Consider the following 24,893-nt stretch of genomic DNA (forward strand, 5'->3'; position numbering starts at 1 on the left):
CACTCTAATTTTAATAGAGAAAAAAAAAATTGGCTGTAATTTGTGTTTAAAATAATGCAGACACCCCAGTTTATCTTTGCTAAATTCCAGAAAAAATATGCTTGGAATATTTCGTGTATATACAGTATATAGTCCTGCCCTGTGGTGTCGCGGTATAAGGCATCCCGCCTAGGACTCGCATTACGTAATGCGCGCTGGTTTGAGTCCTCATGGGAGAAGAAATTTTCTCATGAAATTTCGGCCGGTGTATGGGACTGGTGCCCACCCAGTATCGTGATGCACTTGGGGAGCTACGATAGGTAGCGAAATCCGGTTGCGAATACCAGCTATAATGGCTGGGGGATCATCGTGCTAACCACACGATACCTCCATTCTGTTGGTTGATCGTCCACCTCTGCTTCGGCATGTGGGCGTGAGGCCAGCAGCCGGCTGGTCAGTCTAGGCCCTTCATGGGCTGTAGTGCCACGGATTATTATGATTATTATACGGTATATAAGCACAATTCCCACACTTAAGAACTAAAAATATTAGAAGAGACATTTCTGCATTAGCCCTTAAGGGCTCCTTCCTGCAAGACATGGAACCAAACAGGTGATCCCAAAACTACAGCAGTTGTCATGTTCTTTTTTAGTTTATGGACAAGAGATTTATGACTAATTTCAAGGGAAAAATTGTTCCGGGGCTGGGCATCGAACCCGAGACCTTTGGCAGAATGTGCCAACACACTACCGACTGAGCTACCCAGGAACTTTACCAGACCCCAGCTCAGTTATTCCCTTTTATATCCACATACCTCAAGTGGGTTGACAAGACATCAGAGACCTAACATTGAGAGCACACTTCCTGTGTCACTTAAATTTGTGATTTTCTGTTAATGAACAGTAACATGTATTATACAAATTTGGCTTTCAGGTATAGCTCCCTGTAAAGCTGATTTGAATAATTTCAAGAGATTATGTTTTGCAACACTGGTATGAGTGTCATTCAAGTTACTGAATTCATCACTGCTTTATTCCATGCCACTGAATTTATCGTTACCATCTTGTAGAGATATTTCACTTGTATACAGTAATAGTAGCGAAGTCAGTAATCTGTAGTTGGTCACCATAATCTACCAAATATAGCATCATACTTAATAATGACAAATTGTCTGAATAAATTAACATACATTTTCGTGGTGTTTTGATGTGTGTTTCAGTATGCTCACAAGTTAGCGCAGTTGGTGGGACAGAGCGTGCATCGAGCTCCAAGTGAGAGACTCTCAGACAGGCTGTACTTCCTGTAACCACTTACAAGACTATTGCCCCATTCAGTCACCTCTCTCATCATTTCAGAGGTACTTCTACTGCACTCTGCCCTCCAGACTCAGGTTTTATTTATTCATCAGTTCCATGTGTGTTCACAGTGTCGTTGATATGCTCATTCCCTTCATTAACAACCTTATAAATCAACATCTTACCATTCCATCTCCATTTAACATTATTTGAAATGTGACATTGAAGTACAGTACTTTCATTCAGTAGTTTTAATGTGAAAAAGTGCGCCATTATGATAGATATGTTTCAGTTAATGTTGAAGAGAACTGTCACTATGGCAGAATTCAACAATAGTATTAAGTCCTAGGAAAGTTTTGTGGGCACTTTATTCAAGTAGGGACTCTTCAGATTTTAAAATTTGAAATGAAGATGTGAGAAGTGTGTGAGGTATTTTGTGAGTAGTAATGAAGGAAAGAAAAAGTTCTGAATTTTAAAAATGTTACTATTTGCTTTGTATACACTTTTTCATAGATTAAGAGAGAGATTCATAATACGAAATGAAACCTAAAATTTCAGTCACCACAGAATATTTAATGCAGAGTTCACTCATTTGCTTTAGATCTAGTTACCTTTCATATTGTCACTGAAGGCTGTGAATTATATAAAGAGATATCCATAAACTTTTTCTTATAATGGATTAGCCACAGTAGTATTTTATAATGTTTTGTATCTTTTCGGAACTTATATTTTGTGTCAATAGTAATGAAAAATTAATTTAGATATTCTAGCCATTTGGCACTGAAGTTACCCACCACCTTGCAATGCAATAGCATTGAATTTTATTAACATTGTTAGGAAGAGCTTCACACCTCATTAAACAATTTCCATCTGTTGAGTGTTTATCTATTGCTATTTCCCCTCCCCCCCCCCCATATATGTAGTATATTCTAAAACAAATTTCACAAGGAATAGAAGCATAGCACAATGATATAAACCAAATAGTACAACGATAAATTGCAAACAGTAACTTTATTAAATCTTGAAGGGTGGGAATGAAAGAAGGAATAGTCCACAGTACAATAATTATGGAAGCAGTAGCAATATTCAGATTAAAAATAGTACAAAATTGCCTTGCTAAACACTTACAAAAAAAAAAAAATTGAATTCAACTACATGCACTCTCTGTGAACAAGGACTTTGTTAAGATGTAAAAGTTAAACCATAGATGGGAAAGATCTGAAAAATGTATATTGGTGTATTAGAAACATAGTGATTGAAAACCACCCAGCCTGATGTTATCAGAAAACGATTACTTGAGAGATTACAGCAGTTATTTATAGTCGTGAACTACATACAATCTTGTCTGTTCCTATACTCTCATTTTACTACAAGCCGATCTGTACCCTCACACTATTAAACAATATAGAACAGTTATCGTCGTAATCAATAACTTGAAAGCATGAGTCTTTGGCCTTTTCTATTTTCTGTGGATACTGACTGGTGCAACTGGTTCTGTGTACTGCAATAAACATTTTCATTCTCTTGACCACAGTCAAAGGTTTAAAAACTTTTCAAAATAATTTAACAGTTCCAAAATCAGTGCACCTCAGAGTAGGAATAACAATGTTTAATATACATAAATCAAAATTGAATTTTCGAACTTTTCAGCATTTCAAATTATTGGGATTTGATGTTGATTTCTGAGATGGAAACAAGTCTGTGTTGCGCCTATCGCATGCTTGCATTCTGTGGTGGGTTGGGTTGAGTTTATGAACTGTGAGTATCTCACTAATAACTTTTTTACTTGAATTTATTTGTACTAAACTTGGTATGTATGTAATACAAGTTAAGCAAAACGCAAAATCCTATTTTTAAATACAAAAACTGAACCAGGAAAAATTATTGTTCAGCCGTTGGTTCCAACTCATATGGAATGAGAAATGTAATTTCTTCAGGTTCTCTGAACAGAAATTCGTAAATTGCTGTATCATCATCATTCCATGCCAGAACAGTAATACATATGAAAACCATTTTTATAGTTAGTTGTAAAAATATTATAAGCATTGATTTTCTTAAAGCACGTAGACTGACTAGCATCGTCCATTTAGACATTTAAGTTTGTTTTTATTAATTTGTTTTATTAAATTGGCATTTTTTAATTATTGTTTTCAGACAGTATAATAACGATGATGATGATGATGTTAATAATAATAATAATAATAATAATAATAATAATAATAATAATAATTCATGGCCTCATAGCCTAGGACCAAGGCCTACTGTTGGCCTCACATACATATGTCTCAGCAGAGGTGATGGTCATCCAACCAGTATAGAGGTAACATGTGATTTGGTTATTGACATAGATATACGAGGACTGTGTGGGAGTAAGGGCTGATAGACTATTAAATACAGACAGAAAGTGAAGCAAATTTCACAAGAAATACTTGACACTACATTTACTTGAGATATACACATTTTGATACACAATGTTAAATTTGCGCATTTGTCTTAATGTTTTGTAAATACAGTAAAATCTGGCTAATTTGGAACCTGAATAGGCTGGAAACCTGCCTTAAACGTAATTTTTCTTTGGACTTCTGAAGTTATAAGGCATTTTACACCGTTTAAAACAAGAACCTATCTAATGTGGAAATGAAACAATATCGCTAGTCCCATGAGAGGAAAATCATTGAGTAAAATGGAATTCCTACCAGTGTAACACAATAAAATTAAAACAAAGTACTATAGAAATTGCAGGCAAGAAATTAAACCATTCACTAGGTTTCTGAACAAATTTCTGAATGTGCCACAGTGCTGTTCTGTATTACTAGTACTATTCTGATAACAATGAGTCACACCCCTCTACAACTTCAGTCCGTTAATATGGTTGTGCTGTGAGTGTTATCTTTTGTTAGTGACAATGGCAGGGCAAAACATAAAACTCTCCCCTATATGAAAAAAATTAATCTTATAGAAGCTAATGAAATTCAGAAGCAGTCTTTCAATTTGAGGAATTTACATTAACTGCAAATAATTCACAACTATTCTTTGTCTTTTATCAACAAAAAGTATAATTGAGAAGGTTTTAGTATCCGGAAATCTTATGAACTTACGTAGAAAAAAAAATTCTAGGACTTTTAGAAAAAATAATAGGCTACTGTACAATTTTATAGTACTGGAATGCCTTTAACTTTTCGATAAATAGCTGTTTTCATATTGTAATGCGTTGTGTACTGTAATTACCCGTTTATTTTTCATTAAAGATTCTTAAAATTTAAACGTTTAATAGCAGCACAGAAGTTTAAAAAAATGAGTCAGCCTTGCATGAAACAGAAACTTCCCTCAAATGGAAATTATTTTTGGTCCCAAACACTTCCGATTTAGACATGTTTTACTGTATTATAACTCAAAACAATAAAGAATTATATCACTTAAAAATGCTAATTAATTTTGATGTTACTTATGACTGTTTTCATGAATTTATTAATAGTGATTTCAAACGCCCTGTTAATTTAAAATGGAGTCGTCCGTAAAAAAAATCATCATTTCTACATTGCGTTCGTAGATCGATTGGACCACTAAAACATTCAGATTTGAAAATTGTACTTTCAATAATTGTTCCTTTTAAAATGATTCATGTTTATTTTTTATTTATCATCCTTAATTAAAAGTTTTCTTGTTTATTTCATCATCCCTAATTAAAACTTTTCTAACACTTGTTTGTATTATTTAGGTTATGTTATAACGGTCCAGCCGAGCTACGAACGCACTGTAGTATCACGTTTAAGTTTGTCATAGATTGATCTATAAGCTGGTAATATCAAAGTTAAACATAACAGTAGTTTCTAAATTTTGAAGAGGTGATGGCATTGGAAGAGGTGATGCATACTTCCTGGAAAGGCAACTTGTGTGAGCTCATATCCCCCCCCAGTTTCTTGAGATTTACAGTCCTCTACGTTTGCACTGCTGTAGGAATCATTTAGTGAGATTGTCAGTGGTTGTGAATGTCTGAATATCATATAAGAAGAGTTGCGAAATGAAACAAGCATTATTTTCAGTTTTACTTTTCTTTTGAAAACATACAGAAATATATCATATTGATACCTCTGTAATATACATTAAATGGTTTAGATATGGCACATTTTTTAAAGGCTTTTAACCAACTCTTTATGGGAGTACATGAATTGTATATGGCTTCTGACAATGTTCAGTTACTGCAAAATCTCTTTCTTTGGGCAACATTGTGTGTCCAGGTAGAGGAAAATGATGTTCAACAGTTTTGAACCAGTCAGTGTAACAAGCCACATTTAAAATCCTATGACATTTAAATTCGTATTTTGATTACAGCAGTTGTCTCAAATGACAACTAATTTTTCTGCACGTAAATCATTGCATTGAAAATACTTTTTATGGCAGGTAACTACTTTTTTTGAACCTATTTTGGCTATTGTTTCATTCCACACATAAGAAAAAAAGTCCATAGCTTCCATTTATAAAAGGTTGGTCCCATTGACAGCATTGGGGTAGGTAAGGCCTATAATAAATTGATCGGTTTTTTTTAAGATTTAGTTTAATCATTTCGTGCTGATTTTGTCTGATTGTGAATATATTTTGTTTGCCTATATTTCAAGGAAGTGCACTTCCTTCTGTCCCACTATATGCTACATTGATCATCTGTCACAATAAGGCAGGTGTCAGACCTCTTGAATCCTGAAACAGTTTAAAATATAGAATGTATGTGTGAAATGTATCCAAAGACATCGGAATACATAAAAAACAGACTTTCTGTAATCCTCAGTTTTTATCCCAGAACCAGATGCTTTTATATGATGTAGGTTCACGTCCATATTGCATACTAAAATGAAATTTTAAGAGGTAAACAAAGATAAATTCCTATTTGCATGTAAATTCAGGAGGTGCTCAAATTTTTTTGAGCCCTGCTTTGTTAAGTTAGGGGATTCTTGTAATTCACCATTTTTGTGAGATCTTTTCGTACTTCTTGTTTTGAAGTAATGTGTGCTTTTATCAGTGGTCGTCAGCATAGTGCACTTTCGGACTATCATCTCTTACCCGCAGATCAAACATTGCACTAGTGTGCATCTGTGGCTGTTGGGCGGGTATGCTTTCTCTCTCTGTCCCTTCTGCACAACTGTGCATATTGCTGATACACTCTTTACCCATTACCCATTTCAGTGAGTGCTGGTGACCACTGGTTTATATTGTTAGGAAGAGCATAAGAATGCAGACCTGTGCATGTGAAGGGAGGGGACAATAATTATCGTTCTTTTTAGGTGACCATCTTACTATGGCTGATTGGTTGAAGAAATTCAGATTATTATTTGTATGAAATTTGACTATTACTACTTAAGTGATAAATTGACTTGTCTTTACATAGTTATTAATCTATATAGTAAGGTATGCACAGGAGAGTAAGTTACTGCAAGTTCTGTGCTCTCAGAAGATACATTTATCAAAAAATGTGTTTTTGCAAGCTATAAGAAATCTTTTTTTTAAGGAGAAATAATTAATAAATATGGAGACAGTACATTATTATGGTAAACAGCTTTACGTTACTTCGAGAATGTAATCTTAATAAAGAAGCTTCAAAATGCCATAGTGAAAATTTAATAAAGGATAAAATACAATACATGTAGTGAACAGCATAAGAAATTTTGCAGATTTCTCCATTGAGAATATAGTAATGTTCAACTATATAAATTCAACAATAATACAACAACAACAACTAGCAGGAAATTAAATGTAAAAGAAGCTGAAACCATGTACTGCAGACTGGCAGTTTATAAGAACTTCCTCTTTCAATTCCCTATTGTGACAATTGAAAATCATTACTTCCTCTATAAATCACATGATAGACAAGAATCAATGCAAACCTCTTGTGCAGAAACAATGTTTTATGTTACCATTAACCGTCCATATTGTTCCTGCTTGACAAAAACCAGAAGCTAACATAAGATAATACAGTATATATATTAAGTTGTGTTGCAGTGAAACAAGCAGCAGTATTTGACCCGGCAGCAATGTGAAGTTGGTACTCTGTAGCGCCTGGTTTGAACACTTAGGAATATTACATCTCCTCTCTCGCTCTCTCCCACCCTTCACCATTCAGTGCGGCTAAAGTCATTGACTCTACCCGCACGATACCAACACAACTGCTTGAGTCTCCATGTTCTGCTTGCCACTTGTCCTGCGGAGCCAATTAGTATATGCACTGTACAAACACAGTATGATGTTTCTTATGACAAACATAGACGACTGTAAAAAATATTGTTTACTATATCTAACAGCAATGTTTTATTTGTATCTGTTGCTCGAAATTATGATTGAAGATATTTTAAATACAATTTCAGAGCGTTAATATAATTAAAATCATTTTAATGTTCTATTTCAGAAGACGAAATTAGTGTGGTTTTATCAGTCATGAAACTTATGAACAATCTATATTAGTGACAGGTTGATAATTAAAGCGTGGTCAGATGAGACCAGTTTATGTATTTTTCTCCTTTTCTTCACACCACATTAAAAACATGATTATGATTCAATAAAGAAATGTTGTAATTAGGGCCCTGATGTTTGACAAAATGTTTTTTATTATTGGGGTGACATGCCAAATTTATATAGATTTAAATGTGTTTAGAGATATTTAGGAATTATAGGGCCAATTTTTATTTTGCCTATTTAAGCTTTGCTGCTTATGTTAAGAATAGGTGCCTATTTTTTGCCTCCCCCCCCCACCTCTTAAAGTAAATAATTGTAAGTTTATTTATTTGCTATTTTTAAGTTGTTTTAACAAATAACTTTTTACTTGCATTTAATTTATCCTTCACATGTGCAAGTTAATATTGACTATCACACAGGTATGACCCATTATAGAACATACTTAATTATTCAAACGGATTTACTAATAGACTGAAATCTCCATTTGGATCTTCCTTTGAGATATTACCATCTTGAGAGATACTATGTCTAAGCCTCCCTGCACTCCAAAAATCTCGTACAAGCAAGCACAGTGAAATAAGCTAAATTTCAGTTTTAGTTGCTGAAAATCGGAAGTGTTTTCACATTTATTTTGGAATCCAAATTTCGCTGCTCCAATGAAAAAAATTAAATAAATTAACTTAAACACCTATAGCTGTGGTAGATTATATTTTTTGCTTCGAACGTGCTTCAGTTACGTAAGATGATGCAGAACATCTTTTCCTGTGATAAAAACTGTTCTATTCAACAGAAGGCAGAGTTGGACATCAGAAAATCTACAAATGTACCTTGTAATGCACAACCATTCCAAGATATGTTACATGAATAGCATATAAATTAGGTGATAAAATTAGCTCAATACTTTTCTTTAAAAGTTACACTACCTTTTTTGTCTTAATTGTCTTCTTTTCCTGCATATTGTGCCTTTTTAATGTTTTAATTGCCTTTTTTTTTTTTTAAGTCTATTTTAAGTATTATAAATGTCTAAACGTCTAGTCTCTAGTTACAACCTATTAACATGCTTCTGGTAGATACAGAGAGAATATCCATAGTACAAGAAACATAGATAGTCATCGCAGTGCTCTACCAATTTTTGCAATGCTATCTGTAAAGGTTTTGGCTGTTTGCAGAACTGTTTGTGCATGGCTTCTATAATCTTCCTCTTTTTGCGAATCTACATACTTCTAATCCTCTGAAGAAAGATTCGAATATATTAAAGTTGCACGATAACAAGCTCTTGCAGTATGGTAAACTTTCGAAAGCATTCAACACAGGTTCTTCTAAACATTCTTCCTATATGTGAACATTCGTCATCATGCAATAAAGTAAGGCCTCATAAGCTTCTTGGGCATTGAATATCAGGTTAACAACTTCCTTTACTGAGGAACTGAATTGCTAGTCATTGGTCCATTCTGGGACGAATTATTCACCATACTTGCCATCTTCTAATGCAGTTTTCATAAGCAGTCTTCCACAACTGTTTCAATTTGTTTCTAATTTAAATGAAAGTGTGTGAGGAAAATCTTCCACTAACTCATTAAAACAGCTAATACAGAGTCTTTTACAAGTCAAACAGGTTTTATTTGATCGCGTGTCTTATTTGTATATGTTTTTTTAATTTATTAATGAGATTTATTAAATTTTCTGCCCTTGTTACTTCTAGAATTCCATATTATGTACTTTTATTTCTTAGCAGTATAGTAACAAATGTAGTATTACTGATATTTATTGTATAGTTATTACTGAGATTCAGCGTGTGTGTTCAAGAAGTTTTTTGTTTTGTTAAAGTACAAATTTAAATATATATTTTATGATATTTTAAGTATTTTAATTATCATACTCCTTTAATTAGAATCTCAATTTTTTTAACTAATGGCGAGTATTTCAGGTGTATAGATTAGTTTAGTTGGTCATTCTTTTTTTATATACTACAAACACAATTGTATATATGTTTTTTGTTTCTTCCCTTGTTATGAAAAATATTTAATAGTTCAGTATACATATTGTGGACAACAGAATTCTCAAGGGAGTGAAATAAAGTCATTCTAGAATGTTATTGTTTAATGGAGTGGAAGAATTGTTGATGAATTAAACTAGTCGTCTATGATACAACTAGAATTGCATATGCCACTGGCATCTTGCGCAAGATTCAAGTTGCATGCAGTTTCAAAAGTGGCATTTTGTGTACAGTATGCAGCAAAAGGACCGAGTTGCACCATCTGAAAGTGGCTTGAAAATTGTAGATAATTTTTGTTGCTCGACTTCATCTCACTGCACTTAGATACTACACATGTGAGTCTGATCAAGACTATTGTGATTAAATATAGGGTTTGTTCCAGCAAATAATTCAGAACTAGTTTGGGATTGTACGTTGTTGAAACGCTTCTCGAACTTTTCTTTCACAGCCCGGAGTTTCTTGTCATATTAAAATTATATTCATCTTCCGAACTTAATTTGTCACCTTCCAAATCACTCACGATTTACTACTTTTTTATTTTAATTTGCTCTTAATCGAGAACCAAATTCACTTATTCCATACAAGTTCCAAAGTATGTTGGACTGCATATTGAGAACATGTGGCTCACAACAGAATCATCTTGGTTGTCTGTGCATGTGTGGACTTGGTTAATAAAAACCTAAACTAACCAAACCTAATCTTCGTATATGCAAGATGTGTAACCAGATCACGAAGGCAATTTCTTGATTTGATGTGGAATGTACACGCAAAAATAAATTCACGTAAGGATCACACTGGCACTGCATGATAGGTCCACACATGCGCCACAGTCAAGCTGTTCCTGTCGTGAGCCCTTCCTCATTGAGATACTGTTAATGAAAAGGCAGTTCAGAATCTATTTTGAACTGTACTGGAACAAACTATAGTATGTTTTTAGTAATTACATACAATTTAATATACTTCATAGGTTATACAGTGCGTTCGTAGCTCGGCCAGACATGACTGGCACGTGAGCGGTAGCTACAGCGCTACTCTGGCGGCAGGCGTGTCAATCTTCACCCAATCCAAGGCCACAGAACAGTCCAGCCGAGCTACGAACGCACTATATATGGCAAAGAAAGCACAATGGATATGATGTATCACAAAGATGCTGATTTTTTTTATAGTTGAAAAAATCTTTATGGAAACTTGAGTCAACAAACTACCACAGTAAAAAAAAAAAATGTAAAGTGTTATTAAAAATATATTGTACATGAGGTTAATAAGTCACCAGATTCTATTAAACAAAAAAGAAATCCACAAAATCAGGAAGCTGCACAGAAGAAAATTTAAAACTTAATTGGAGTTCTTAGATGTCTAAAATGTACAGTTCGTAAATAAAAGTGTATATTTAAGTAGTCTTCATTCAAAACTTCATAAATAGTTTCATAAACCTCAGGAATTATGTGTTAAATTGAGTAGTGACTGTCGCTTAAAAGACATTTCAGTTTTGGTACATTAATGAAAAAAATAAATATAAATATCTGTTTATATACATTCAATTGCTGCATACTGACTTACGTCTATTGTTAAAAATTTCAGTGTTGCTACAATATGTTCTGTTTGTGATATGGACTTTCTCATTAATGTGTCTTTCTTTTGTAATAATGACATTAATTTTTTCAATGCATTATCGAAATATATAGTTCCCCGAGTTTTCTATAAGTTTTTGTAGAATTCTTGGCATTCCTCTTGCAACTTACGTTGCCTTCATAGCAGACACTGAACAGCTGATCAAGAACTATGAAAATGAAGTTGTGCCGCATAAATTGTGTGTTGTGTGTGCCATTTCTCAAGTTGCGCAACTCGAATTGACTTGCGTGTAAACAAGATGTGCAACTTTTGTAGCACAATTAAAAATTGCATGCAATTTGAATTGCACCATGTCTACTGCTGTGGAATAATGGTTAGCATGTCTGACTGTGAAACAAGTAGGTTTGGCTGAATTGGAACAAGTCACCTAGTTGATGTTTTTTCCGAGGTTTTCTCTCAACCAGTTGAAGCAGAATTTTGCTGGGTAACTTCAGGTGTTGGACCTCATATTCATTTCGCCATCATTATTTACATATTTCCATAGCCCAGGTTAAGTTCATGGTGCAGCATGCTGTATACATACAAGAATGTGACTGTTCAGCGACAAATATCATTCACAGAACAGGAGCAGTAAACACAATAAGCCTTCTGGCCCACCTCTATAAAACGGGGGGGGGGGGTAACACTGTGGACAGGTACTGTCCAAATTTCACGAGAGGATCCCTGCGAGGGAAGTATGGTCCTTGCAGGGTAAGAGGAGACAGTAAGCCATTAACTCAGCATTCTTGAAAGAGCAGGTGGATGGGAGTGGTGTCATTGGTCGACTGGGACAAACAAGGCTCAGTCAATGGCCGGCCGGTTTCGTGTCAGGGGTAGGATATAAGATTGGGGGGAAAACTTGCATTCCTTGCTCAGATCTTCTCGTGAAATGCGCACTGTACCTAAGCTGTGCGTTATGATGCAACATTGTGTACAGATTGTAATGAGTGTAGATTTATTTCTTTTCTTCTCTTTTTAGATGTTCCCACATTTGTCTTACATGTTACTAGAACTTTGAAAAGTTGGTCTTTGTTCTTTATTGTGGTATTCTGGATTAACATCAAAGTAGATTGTCGCTTGTAATTCTTATATCAGAACAAATGATGTAATGAATCTTAATATTGAGTTTGTGAAAATGTGCTACAACGATTGTATTGTGTATTTGTGAAGCATGGCTCTTCCTTCCTATCTTGGTCTTTCTCAATGTTGTTTTCGAAGTCCTCAATAATTTTTCATCATTCATAGAATAGAATATAATTCACCGACGAAAGTATTAGTAAACTGATCCTTAACACCTTTCTTTCAAATAATTCCAGTTCAGATTCTACATGTTTTGTTGAAGTCCAAGTCTCGGATGCATGTTTTTAAATTGCCTTTAGAGTTTGAATAAGTTCATGTTTTTCATATTCTTTTGAATAGCTCATTTGACCCTACTAGTTGTTCAGCCAATAGAATATAGAGAGAAACCATAAATGTCTCTATGTCCAGTTGTTCGTAGTAGCCAAACATAACGGGCCCAACTAGGGATTTTTAATGTGCAGTAATAAAGAATATAACAATATGTGAAAGCAATAGTAATGAAAATTTACATTGTAGAAGTTACTTGATACAAGGTAAAAGTAATATAAACAGTTATAGCAGAATTATGTACAAGTAGTGTGAAAAATCATTTTGTAAGTCATCAGTATATTAGAATTTCTTATTCTTTGTTGTTGTGGTGTTATCATCCTGCGAACTTGTCTTCTTGACATTTCTTGGTACGGTTGAATGTGTCAGTGAAGTACTCGATCAGAATTACTAGATTTTAAAAATTAAATTCTTTATAGATAGATAGTAGCTCACTAATTTCGCAACCCTGACCACTGTTGTTAATGTGCTCACTAGCCACTCGATTTTTAAGTAAAAATTATTGCTCAGGTTATTTCAAATTATTGTCATTATTTCCAGAGTCTGACATTTCATCTGAGTCCCAGCTAATATTTGAAATATTGATGATGATAATAATGATAATAATAATAATAATAATAATTCCGGTAATTTTGGTGTCTTTTTATACAGTAATAAAAATGTCTCTAAAAAATGGGTGTGGCTGTGTCCCCACAATCAGGGATTTTATGTGAATATTGACAGATTTAGACGAGCTCTTTTATTTGGTACCAAAATCAGGATGCTAGCACATCAGAGTCGCGAGATATAGGCCTACTGCCCAGAAATTTTCGCGCACCTCCAAAAATGACTGCCAGTCACCATGGGCCCCCACCAAGTTCATGCTCGCATTGTAGTAGTATACCTGATCGAATGAGACCACATTTATTTCAATTGTGTTATTAGTCAGGAAGTTAAGGTGTTGGAATAGATCACCTGCAAATATTACACCCCATATATTGGTCTGATTTTAAAGATGTAGTCACGTCAAAAACTTTTGGGTGTAACATACTAAGTGAGCCTTAGGTTATATTAATTTGCTCTGATGGTGGAACCTGAATGTAGTTCCGAAATGTTGTAAATGTTAAGTTCCAGCACACTGCAAAAGTCCACTTCTGAACACAATCACTGTGAAAGCCTAAAATGGCATTAAATAAACGAAGATAAAAAAAACGAAGTGGATTAGATTAGCCCTAAGAATTTCGATTTGGGCCCATCGTATCTACGCCTTTAGCACCAAAATTCCGGAGTCAAATGGTATTTTCATACCCAGATATATGATACCAAAGAATTTATATAGTCAACATTAATACATTATATGCAAATAGTCTCTTCTCACAACCTTGAAAACCTATCATTGGGATTTCCATCACAGAAGATCTTCTAGTAAATGTGTTTCCGTGATTACAGTATCTTGCAAGTCAGTCCTTTTGAGGACCAATTCTGCTTACTGATGTTCTTCGAGGTCTTTCAATAATACTGTTACCATGTCTCAGATACGAAAGAAATTGGAAAAGCGCAATCTACACAGATTTTCATATATATATATATATATATATATATATATATATAATTTAGTTAAAGACCTATTAGGAAGGAAAGCATAGAATGTCCAGAAAATAGATGGAATTATAGCCTTAAAAATATTTGCTCTCTTCATAATTGGAACAGATCTTTGGTCTACCACATGTTTTTGTTGATTATGGTAATTGTGATGACTAAAGAAATTTATCAGCTTATATAATTGTTGTCCTTAAATATTTATTATTCTGCAACGGTCATGTACTTCATTGTGTGTACTTAAAATTTTATAGATGTGTTCATAGCTTTAGACGATTTTACTTAAACCAATGATTCTATTTTATGTGGAGAATGATTGTTTATGATAGATGCTTAAACTACAGTCACACCTTATTACATTTGTAGCACAGTTTTCTTCTCCAGCTGCAAATCTTGCACATCATGTTCTCATACAAGCCAAAAGCTGCGTGCAGTGCACCATTTTTTGTGCTATGACAAAGTTGCAAGTCTGTCCACACTCTTGCATACCATAATTCAGTCTCACTTTGTGTTCATTCTTTGATCATTGCTTTTTCTCTTCTCCAATTTAGCATTCAAATTTAATGACATTGCTTTCACAAGAAACAATGCTAATATACTTCTCGAATCACCACTATGTAATATTATCTGATCTTAACATATTGTACTTTTAGTGATATCATTCTCTCATTGAGAGATTTTATCTTTGTTTTCATACATTTATGCAATGTGCCAACAGCTCTGCCTTTGTAGGTAGTGTTGGCAACTCACATATTGTAAATTATGCTACTCTGATGAATTGAATAGTGTATGCTTTCTGGCACTAGTGACATCTATGAAGTTGGAGTGAATAATGACACATAAAGGGTCCTGTCATTGCAAAAAAAAAAAAATGTGCCATATTTAACCTGTTTACATTGTACATTTCGTGATTGTTAAAAGTCCTTAATTTACATTAAATACCGTATATAGGAACAGAAAAGTATTGCTGCTGCAGCAGTGGAAACGTTCAAATGTGACTGCTTTAAAACTGTGTGCACTATGTGAATTGTATAGTATTTCGTACTGCAGTGCAACAATATCTGATTGCTCCTTCACTGGTGGGGACTGACCAGACACTGTATTGTCAAATCTAGCTGTTATGGAACATTTATTTTTCTTATATTGGCGAAAAAAACACATTCATTACATGTTTTAACTACATGACATTAAAGACGAATTTGTACTTCTGATAATGCTGTCTTGTTAAGAGAACTCTCAAGTTTTATTTTCACGACCAGGTGAGTTAAGTGAAGGTGCCTTCAAATATAACTGAGCCATTACCTTTTTTTTTCCTGTCACTTTCATCATAATATTATTAACTGCTTATATATGTACACATTCATATGTTCGCAGTTCACACTGTACAACATTATTTAATTCCATATGGGTGTTTTAAGTTCGTTCCTCAGTCTGTAAAATCTGTAAAATATTATCAAAGTTTAATTTTTGCATTGCATCATTTGGTGGTGTTACTATGGTCTATCCAAGATAAAAACTGACCTAAGTACTCTGGGCAGAAGGGAAGAAAGAGTTCTTTACTTTTCATTTTTTCTTTGTTGTATACGAATTATTTCAAAATTTATAGCAAAAACTTTACATATTCTTAGTCTAAAGTTCATGGCAATGCATAAAAAATTTAGTAGAAAATTATTATGTTAATCGAATAAATTTGTATTAATAATATGTATATTTACATTTAAATGTTAAGTCATAAAAGTTTTTATTAATTAATATACATAAGAACATTGTAAAAATTGCGCTTGACTGTTATGACATAAGATCGTATAAAGAATGTAAGAAGAAAGCAAAGTTGAAAAACATTGCAAGTACCAAATTAAAATTTTACAGGAACAGAAAATACTTGATACTTAGCATTGCAACATTTTTCCGCAACCTCCTGGAGTGTACTGCCTAAATTGAAGGTTCTACTTACATTTTCAACCAACAGAGTTGAAGAAGTGCACGTGCAACATGTTTATATTAAAACATTGCAAGAGCAAATAAAATATCGTTTGCAATATTTTTCCGGTTTCACTATTCAATTGTAGAAGTGTATAAATAGCTGAGATATTTTGTTTAATATATGTCGTCAATTTTTTATTTGGATGTAGTATTCCATATCACGAATAAAGGCATATAAATGCGAAGTAAATAAGCTGTAACATAACAGGTTGGAGTATGGTTAGTTGAACACATGCGTGGAGTAATATATGTATTTATGTTAGATGGATCTTATGATGGTCTTATGTTAAAATATATTAGATTTGGGTTACACTTGCACATTATTATTATTATTATTACTACTACTACTACTACTACTACTACTACTACTACTACTACTACTACTACTACTACTACTACTACTACTACTACTACATAGACATTGTTATGGATCGTATTTATGCCCTTTTGCAACAAGAAATTACCTGGTTATCTTTTCCTTTAAATTAGTGCTCGAAATTGTGAGATTAGGATGGATTCTTGATGTTCTTTAAACTACATTTTAGTAAAAAAAAAATATATATGTAAGCATTTTGCAAATTAAATGAAATCATAATTGAAATAATCTGACCACTTCAACATGCCTACTCTTAAATAACAGAAACTGAGTTGACTGACATAAGAGAGTTGGTTTTGGTATGGTAGTTATCAAGATGGGCAACACACCAAAACCATAGAAACGAGAACTGGTTAGTTTGAGCTGTTTCACAGCATCTCCCCCCACCCTACCATCGCTTCAGTGAACGTCACTAATATTCTTTTCCTTTAAGAAGATTAACCAATAACCATGTGGTTGTTCAATATGATTATTGAATCTGAATTTAATGTATGTTCATCATTATTTCGGAAATTAAGTATTGTAAAATCAAATTGATTAATAGGTTGTTTAGCATTATTGTTGTTCGGAAGTTACTTTGAATACGAATCTTGATTAGTTATCCTGCAAGCATTTCGTATTCTTCAGTTGAAAATATGTTGACAATTCAAGATTTTTGTAAACTTTTTAATAAAATGCTGTTCTATGGAATATGTTTCATTTCATAAACTTTTTGTCTTCTTGTGTGCGCTAAACTGTTAACCATTTTGCATTCTCGCTTTATGTTTCTGGCATTTGAGGTTTTCTTCTGAAAAGGTCCATATGAGAAATTTGTTTGCTCTTCCTATCAGAATTGAAATACCCATGTGTTAGGTGTTTTTCAATTTTGCATCCCAGTACTTTATGATACTCTCACTGGTTGCTAAAGTTGATATCTTGTCCGTCCATTTCTTATATAACATACAGTTTGGAGACATTAAAATTCCTAGGCCCTGTAAATGTTTTGTAAAGCAATCTTTTTCGGTCTGAATATCTGTTGATATAATGAGGAATTAAAGTTCAGTTTCTTGCATTTTCAGTCATTTTAATTCCAACGTATTCCTGAGCTTGTATATTTTATCAGACTTTTCTTCTTCCTTTGTTCAGAGGCGGGTCTGGAGGCTGGCACCACAGTCTCAAACAGACTCATTGTGCCTTACCACTCCTTTTATTGAATGATTGTGAACTTCGAACTACCACTTTATTTGCAGATATCGTGACTCTTCTATGTGGTGCCATTTCTCGGTTCAACCCTGTAGACCCAGAATCTGATTAAGTCCTGCCAGAGTGCTCTTTCACCCTACAAGAGCATGCCATGCCCGCTAGTCACATTACCTTGTGGTTTTTGTAGATATTGTTGAAATGTTGATGTAATGATGATGATGAATATTGAAATGGAGAATAATGATGGAATGATAGACGAAAATGGAAGAACCCCGAGAAAACCACTCAGGAACTTTGGCTATGTCCACCACAAATACGACTCTGCCATTACTGAAATTAGAACCTGGGTCCACAGTCATCGTAGCTTACACTGCCAACTGAGCTACTAAGACAGCTTTATCAGACTAGTACTTATGTTTAAAGTACCAACTGATCAATTATATTTTTCTAGCAATAGTTATACGTTCAGGAAATGCTCTGCAGCACGAAATCGAAGGTAAACACACCAGTCCTCTCACACTGCAACTGTGTTGTTGCTCCTGCCATACCAATTAAATTAGCAGGAGTCGAGGTTCAGACATTGGCAATAACAGTCGAATTGAAGGGAGAAGTAGTGGACGGGTTGGTACACTCTAATTTTTCTTAATAAAAATGCGTGAAAAATTATGATAGATCACTTAGTACTTTTCTGGTTGCATTTTACATGACTTTTATAGCAGTTTATGTTTGTAATCACATTCCACAATGTACCAGTATCCATTTTCTTGCTGAATTTTTTGTGTATTAAATTTAGTACATACCTATGTTTCTGATTTTAGTTGCTTGTTAGTCACATTAGAAATAGTCATTGAAGTTCGTTATATTATTTATCATGCAGTTCCATCTAAATGTTATGCATACTAATTTTTTTTTTATAATAGAAGTAAGTCTTTTTCTTTTCATTGACAGAAATATAGCTCTTTTTTTCAATGTTGTGAAGCAGTATATTGCAGACAGTGAATAAATGTTTCATTAAATGTTACTTAATCATAATGCCAGATGAGAAATAATTGGCATTCTCTTTCAAATATTTTTTTATGTAAAGAAATACTTGTCATTATTAGTTTTTACACTTAGACTTTGAGAAATAACAGTCATGTAGTCTTGAACATGCAGAATCAGTCATAAATGTGTTGATTGAGGTTAAGTGTCATGCAACGTCATGCAAGATTATTGTTTTATCTTTTAGTTCAATGTTAGACGAATAAAAATTTAACATAGTCATGAGGAGAAGGGTAACATTTTTCTCTGGATTGTACCCTCAATTTAAAAGGAGTGATCAATATCAGGTTTGTGTCTGAAGTTGTATGCATTGACTTCAATATTATACAAAAAAAGTGATTACTTAAAAATTCTAGAAATGAAGCAAAATGAAGAAGTACATTATAACTTTTTTTTTATGTAACCTTGTAACATAAGATAACCTGTACTATGTTCGGTTTGATAGTAGTCTGTAATACTAAGAATTTGTCTAGACTGTAAACACTCTGGAGTGCAGTGGGAGAAAGACTTCAAGGGAGTAGAGCTTTGTGTGGCTGAATGGTTGGTAACCACTGGCATTAAGTTCCTTATTTATTTCATTGTTGGTGTTAATAAGGAAAGTGAAGTACTTTATTGTTACAAGTTATTATCATGAACATGACATTTGGAAAGATTCTTCGTACACCATTCTGTTTTGTGTAAAATGACAAGATTGAAGAAAGTACAAAATATAAGACGTATTTGATTACTTTTCATGTAAGTTTCAGTTTTTTATTTTTGTGTAAAGAATTGACATAAAGTTATAATGTAATCTTTTATATACTATAAATATTTTTATTAGAATGTTGTTGGGCATATTTTCTGTCCCACCAATCTTCCATATCCAGCAGACTTCTACCATATTACTCAGATTTACAATGACAGTCCTCTTAGTATCGAAATATTATACTGAGTCTACTATATAAGATGTGACTGCTGATCTGCGATGAATTCTGAATGCAATACCATTATCGCCATCCTTCCTTTCTGTTTACATAACAAATGCCTGTACTGTAATGCAAGCCATATCAGTTGTAAGAGTGCTAGTTATGCATGGTTTTATGTCGTATCTTATTCAGTTCAGTTTCTTTTACAGTAAAATGCAACGTGTTCATTGTATTTTAGTTTCATTTGCTACATAGGATTCAGTAACGTGCAGCATATGTTAAATTTTGTTACAACACAGTCGTAAGTGGAATGTCAGTTTAATTTTATACGGGAATTCCCTGGAGTCTATGTTCCTAATAAATCCAGATATAGGCTACAGATTACTAGAAAACAGACTGGATCCATGTTATTTTATTTATTATTTATTTACTTTTTTATACTGGCGAAGTTACAGCCATAGGGTTTTCTTTTACACTCCACCAGGTCACAAAATACATAAGCAATGAAATTTAGCAATAAGTGAAAAAAAACAAAATACTAAAACATTACAGAAAATAATAACGTAACAAAATTGTTAGTCAGAAAGAAAAAAAAAAAAAAATTTCTGAGGAAAAATTAGACGAGATAGGGAATGCATTGGGAAGAAGCTGGAGAAAATGCTGCCTTGTTTAGCACTCCAAACTGTTGTGTCAGTAACGTCTGGTCACAGAGCTGTACGCAAACTAAAATTGTATAAAGTAAGTGTAGTACACAGACTGACAAATTTAGATAGTATTGCACGACTTCAATATTGCAACTGCGCCGACTACAGGTATGCTCGGTCACTCAAGCAAACCCCAAAATTTGAGTGGGTATGCACAACATACCTCATTGAAAATTGTAGTATTATTTTTTCTTTACGTTACTATTCTGTAAAAAAATTAATATAAAAGTTTTCATCGTACCCAACCGGCACTATAAAGGTTTGCTTCTTGACCATAATTAAAATCGACTCACTCATCGCATTGATGGGTGGCTGGCTTATGTAATACACCGCTGTAAAGAGGTTATCTTAAAACAAATGGCTAATTGAATTCATAGGAATTAAAATCCACATTGACATATAAGTGAAGTGACCGTTTTCTAAATAGTCCAAATATTAAGGGAATGCCGCTTGTTAAGTCAATAATGTAAACTGAAGGCGGTAACCTTTAATTATTGTATTAAATAACTAGAAATGAAGCCAGTTGGGTATGATATGATGAAAACGTCTATACTATGAATTTAATTAGCGGTTTCTTTTAGGATAAACTTTTGACACAACCACATATGTTACTAGTGAGCCAACATACCTGCTGCGAAGAGTGCCCGATCCCTCCTAGCCAAAACATTCAGTAAATGGACAGTACTTATAACAACTTGGCGAAGTTCTTTGCGCTTTAATTGGCAGCTCTGCAACAATCACGAAACGCAACAGCCAGCGAGAGATTTTTTTTTATGAAATCATGTTGGATATAATGTAACTTATACTGAATTTGAATTTCCAGACTTCAACAATTGAACGAAGTAGTCAGAAGTCAGAACGTGTAGACCGCTAGACGTTAGTTTGTGTTCTGTTTGACATGTGTCACTTATGCTTCAAATTATATTATGTCTTCATGTCTTGCGTGTCAAAATCGTTAAAATGGATAAGTATATAGTGAAATACAAAAGGACTTCGACTGATAATCGTGATGGTGATGGTGATATCAAATCTACAGCGTGTAGCAGTAAAAGTGATCCATCTTCGGCAGGTTGTGACAATGAAATCCCTGTTTAATTCCACGAAAAGTACTGAAAATGGCAGCCGCAGGGGCAGGACTTTTCAAAAACATTGGGTAAAAACATATACATGGATTCAGTATAACGAAAAAGATGACTGAGTTTATTGTTTTTTTGTGTAGATCTATGTGTGAAAACAAGAGATTGCCTCCAAAAACTGTTACTGTGAACAAGGATTCCTATAATACATTCGTTAAATACTGCTTTAAGAACTGGTCCGTTGCGCTAAAATGAACCAAATCTCATGAAGAAAGTAATTTGCATATGTGTTCAGTTAGTACAAATAATTCTATGAAAAAAGGAGTAAATATTCTGTCATCATTTGGTCATTCTAAAGCAAAAGAAATGCAAGCCGCTACTGTTTGTTTAAGGAAAATTTTTACTTCAATATTATTCTTGGTTTGCCAAGGATTGGCCTTACGTGGTCATGTTGACAAGTCTTTTAATTTTGTCAGTCTTCTGAAATTACGTTCCGAGGATGTATCTGAACTGAAACTATAGCTTAATCAGACTAGTTACAGGTGGATGTCTCATGCATAATTAATGAAATTATAACATTGATAAGCATGTCTCTTCAGAGAATTTTGATTCAACAAATAAAAGAATATGATTTATATGCATTAATGTTGGACGAGATATCTGATAGGCCTATATCAATTAGAGAGCAGATGTCTGTTTGTTTTCGTACTGTTGACCAAAATTTTGCTGTTCATGAGTTGTTTTGTGGTATTTATGAGCTCCCATTAACTGATTCAGACACCCTGTTTAAATCTGTGAAGGATATATTATTAATATATTCTATTTCTGTGAACAATTGTCGTGGGCAATGCTATGACAGTGCAAAAAACGTCATTGGTTGTCTGCAAGGATTACAGTCACGGATAAAAGAAATTGAACCCAGGGCTATTTACATTCACTGCTTGGCTCATTCCCTAAATTTAGTTATTCAAGACTCATTTAATAACATTCCAGTATTAAGAGATATTCTGTCAATTCTCAAAGATTTGATTTCATTTATTCGTGGTTCACCCAAGAGGTTAGGCAAATTCGGAAATCTTAAACAATTGCTTTCAGATTCTCATGACATTGAAGCAGGTCAAGGTTTAAGACCGTTCTGTCCAACAAGATGGTGCATGCGTGCATAGATAATAATTATGAAGTTCTTTTGCAATTTCTTAATGATATGCAAGATGAAAGAAGTGATACTGGTGCAAAAGCTAAAGGATTTCTAAAATGTCTGCAAAAATTTGAAACTCTGTTTCATATCAAGATGCTAATTTTTGTATTCCAAATAATAGAAAAATTTAATACAGTAGTTCAAAAAGTTTCATTGAATTTCCGCCTTCTCGTAATTCTGTAGTTGTTGTTTTGTCTTCAATAGAAGGAGCCAGAAATACAGATACATTTTTATCACTTTGGGAACATGCTAAAGAAAATTGTGATGCATTGCAATTAAGTCTCCCCAGTGTTTCATGCTCTAGAAAATTGCCATTAAAATTAGGAGGTGGTGACAAGCATAATTCATCAGATATTCAAGAAAAGTTGCGAATTTTATATTTTGAGGAAGTGGATCAAACAGTAAGCAGCTTTAAAAGCAGATTTCCGCCCGAAACAATGTCACACCTTGTCAAAATAGAACAGTGTTTATTAGGCAAAGAAGATAGTAGCTATGTTACTTCTTTTTACAGTGACGATTTCAACTGTGTAAGACTGACTCTTCATAGAGATATTTTGTTGGATGTGGTAAAACAACATAATGTTACACTAGATAGCTTTGAAAGTGTAGTGCAATACTTGAGTAGGACAGAGGATGACAAGTGTGTAGCTCTAAAGAACATGATACCAGAATATGTAAAATTATTGCGACTTCTTTTAACGATACCTGTATCCACGTGTACTGCAGAACGTTCGTTTTCTGCACTTTGAAGACTGAAAACTTACACCAGAGCCACCATGAACCAAGACCAGTTAAATCATGTAGCATTATTGAACATCCATTCCGATCTCGCAAGGGAACTGAACCTGAAACCTCTAATCAACGAATTCATCAGCAAAACAACTGTTAGGAGGAGCACGTTCCAATCTCTCCATATTTAGGCGAGTGATCATGTATTTTAAGTTAATTTTATAGCATTTACATTTACTATAATTATATAGGGGGTAATTATGAGTTTTAAAGTGTAACATGATGAGCATACCCCAAGATTTTCAAAAGTCAGCACCTATATTTAGCATGTTTGTTCTCAAATGCCAATATTACTTAATAACTAAGACAGTAATTCTTTTCATGTAATCTTGACATATTAATACCTATTTTCATTATTTTTCACCTTGTGCATATGAGGCACAAGGTCCTCTTTCTGGTGAAATTGTGTTAGCAGTAGTTTCTGAATCTACTCCCTTTACCCTGTCATTTTGTTTACACATAATGTTCCAAACTACGTTTTATCTCCTTTATTTTAAACGTTAAAAATCTGTGATTGATCCAGAAGTCTTCTTATCCACTAGTGTGTCTTCCAAAACCCAGCTTGTTCATGTTGTTTCCATTAACTGCCTCATCCTCATGCGACCATATTGGATTTAGATGATGATGGCTTCATAATGCTCTTTATCCATTCATGTCTTGTTTAAGAGAAAAATTTGATTGCTATTTAAAAGTTTATGAACATATCCGATTTTGAAATAAAACAGTGTATAAGATATTTTATTTTTATAGCTAATCAGCACTGCAATAGTTTGAAACATGTGTTCAAAAATTCCCCAAGCCCAGAGAAGCAACATTTTCAGAAGATGAAAAAAATCTGTATATATCTGTGCTTTTTAAAACAAACTTAAATTTTCGAGTATCATGTTTTAGAATCAATAGCTCAATAAGTTTTTGTATCATTTCGTACATTCAAGCCTTATTAAATGCTACTTGAGTCACCTAGAATCAAACTACACTTTCTTCAAATAATTAAATATGAAATTAAGGTATTTTTCAGTGCATAATTATGCACCATGTATTGTGGGTCCCTATCACCACGGCATGGCGCGTCCTCAGGTTGCGGATCGAGAGGACAGCCTCCAGATATGGAGGGTAGCTGCGAATATATTGAATAAGCAGTCGCGGACAGCCAATGAGGGGTGGTCCTCCAGCTTGGGGGTTGGGCGAGGGACTAACAACCCATCACCGTAAAAAACAGCTTGTTACGAATCCTTCAAATAAGCCTCGGAATGGGACTGATTCTCTGGCACGACCACAGTAAAGGAATAAGGTTTTGAGGGAAAGCACGGAAATTTTACTGGAAGCAAGTAA

General features: G+C 33.8%; 1 protein-coding gene across 2 annotated transcripts in view; it reads left to right on the forward strand.

Moving 5' to 3' along the window:
- AGO3 (Argonaute 3) overlaps window positions 1–24,893 on the forward strand; it is a 67,145-nt gene that overhangs the window by 33,371 nt on the left and 8,881 nt on the right. Inside the window, exon 18 of one of the 2 annotated variants that reach the window (XR_011335685.1) lies at window positions 1,199–1,336. Coding sequence is in view for 1 of the 2 variants with exons in the window: in XM_069843847.1 (XP_069699948.1) it covers window positions 1,199–1,285 (87 nt within the window). In the remaining variant the exon portion in view is untranslated. Of the gene's footprint in view, window positions 1–1,198; window positions 19,712–24,893 lie in introns of those variants that run through there. The other variant, XM_069843847.1, reaches the window with a different exon arrangement.

This window comes from Periplaneta americana, chromosome 13 (genome assembly GCF_040183065.1).
Source record: "Periplaneta americana isolate PAMFEO1 chromosome 13, P.americana_PAMFEO1_priV1, whole genome shotgun sequence".
Lineage (NCBI taxonomy): Eukaryota > Metazoa > Arthropoda > Insecta > Blattodea > Blattidae > Periplaneta > Periplaneta americana.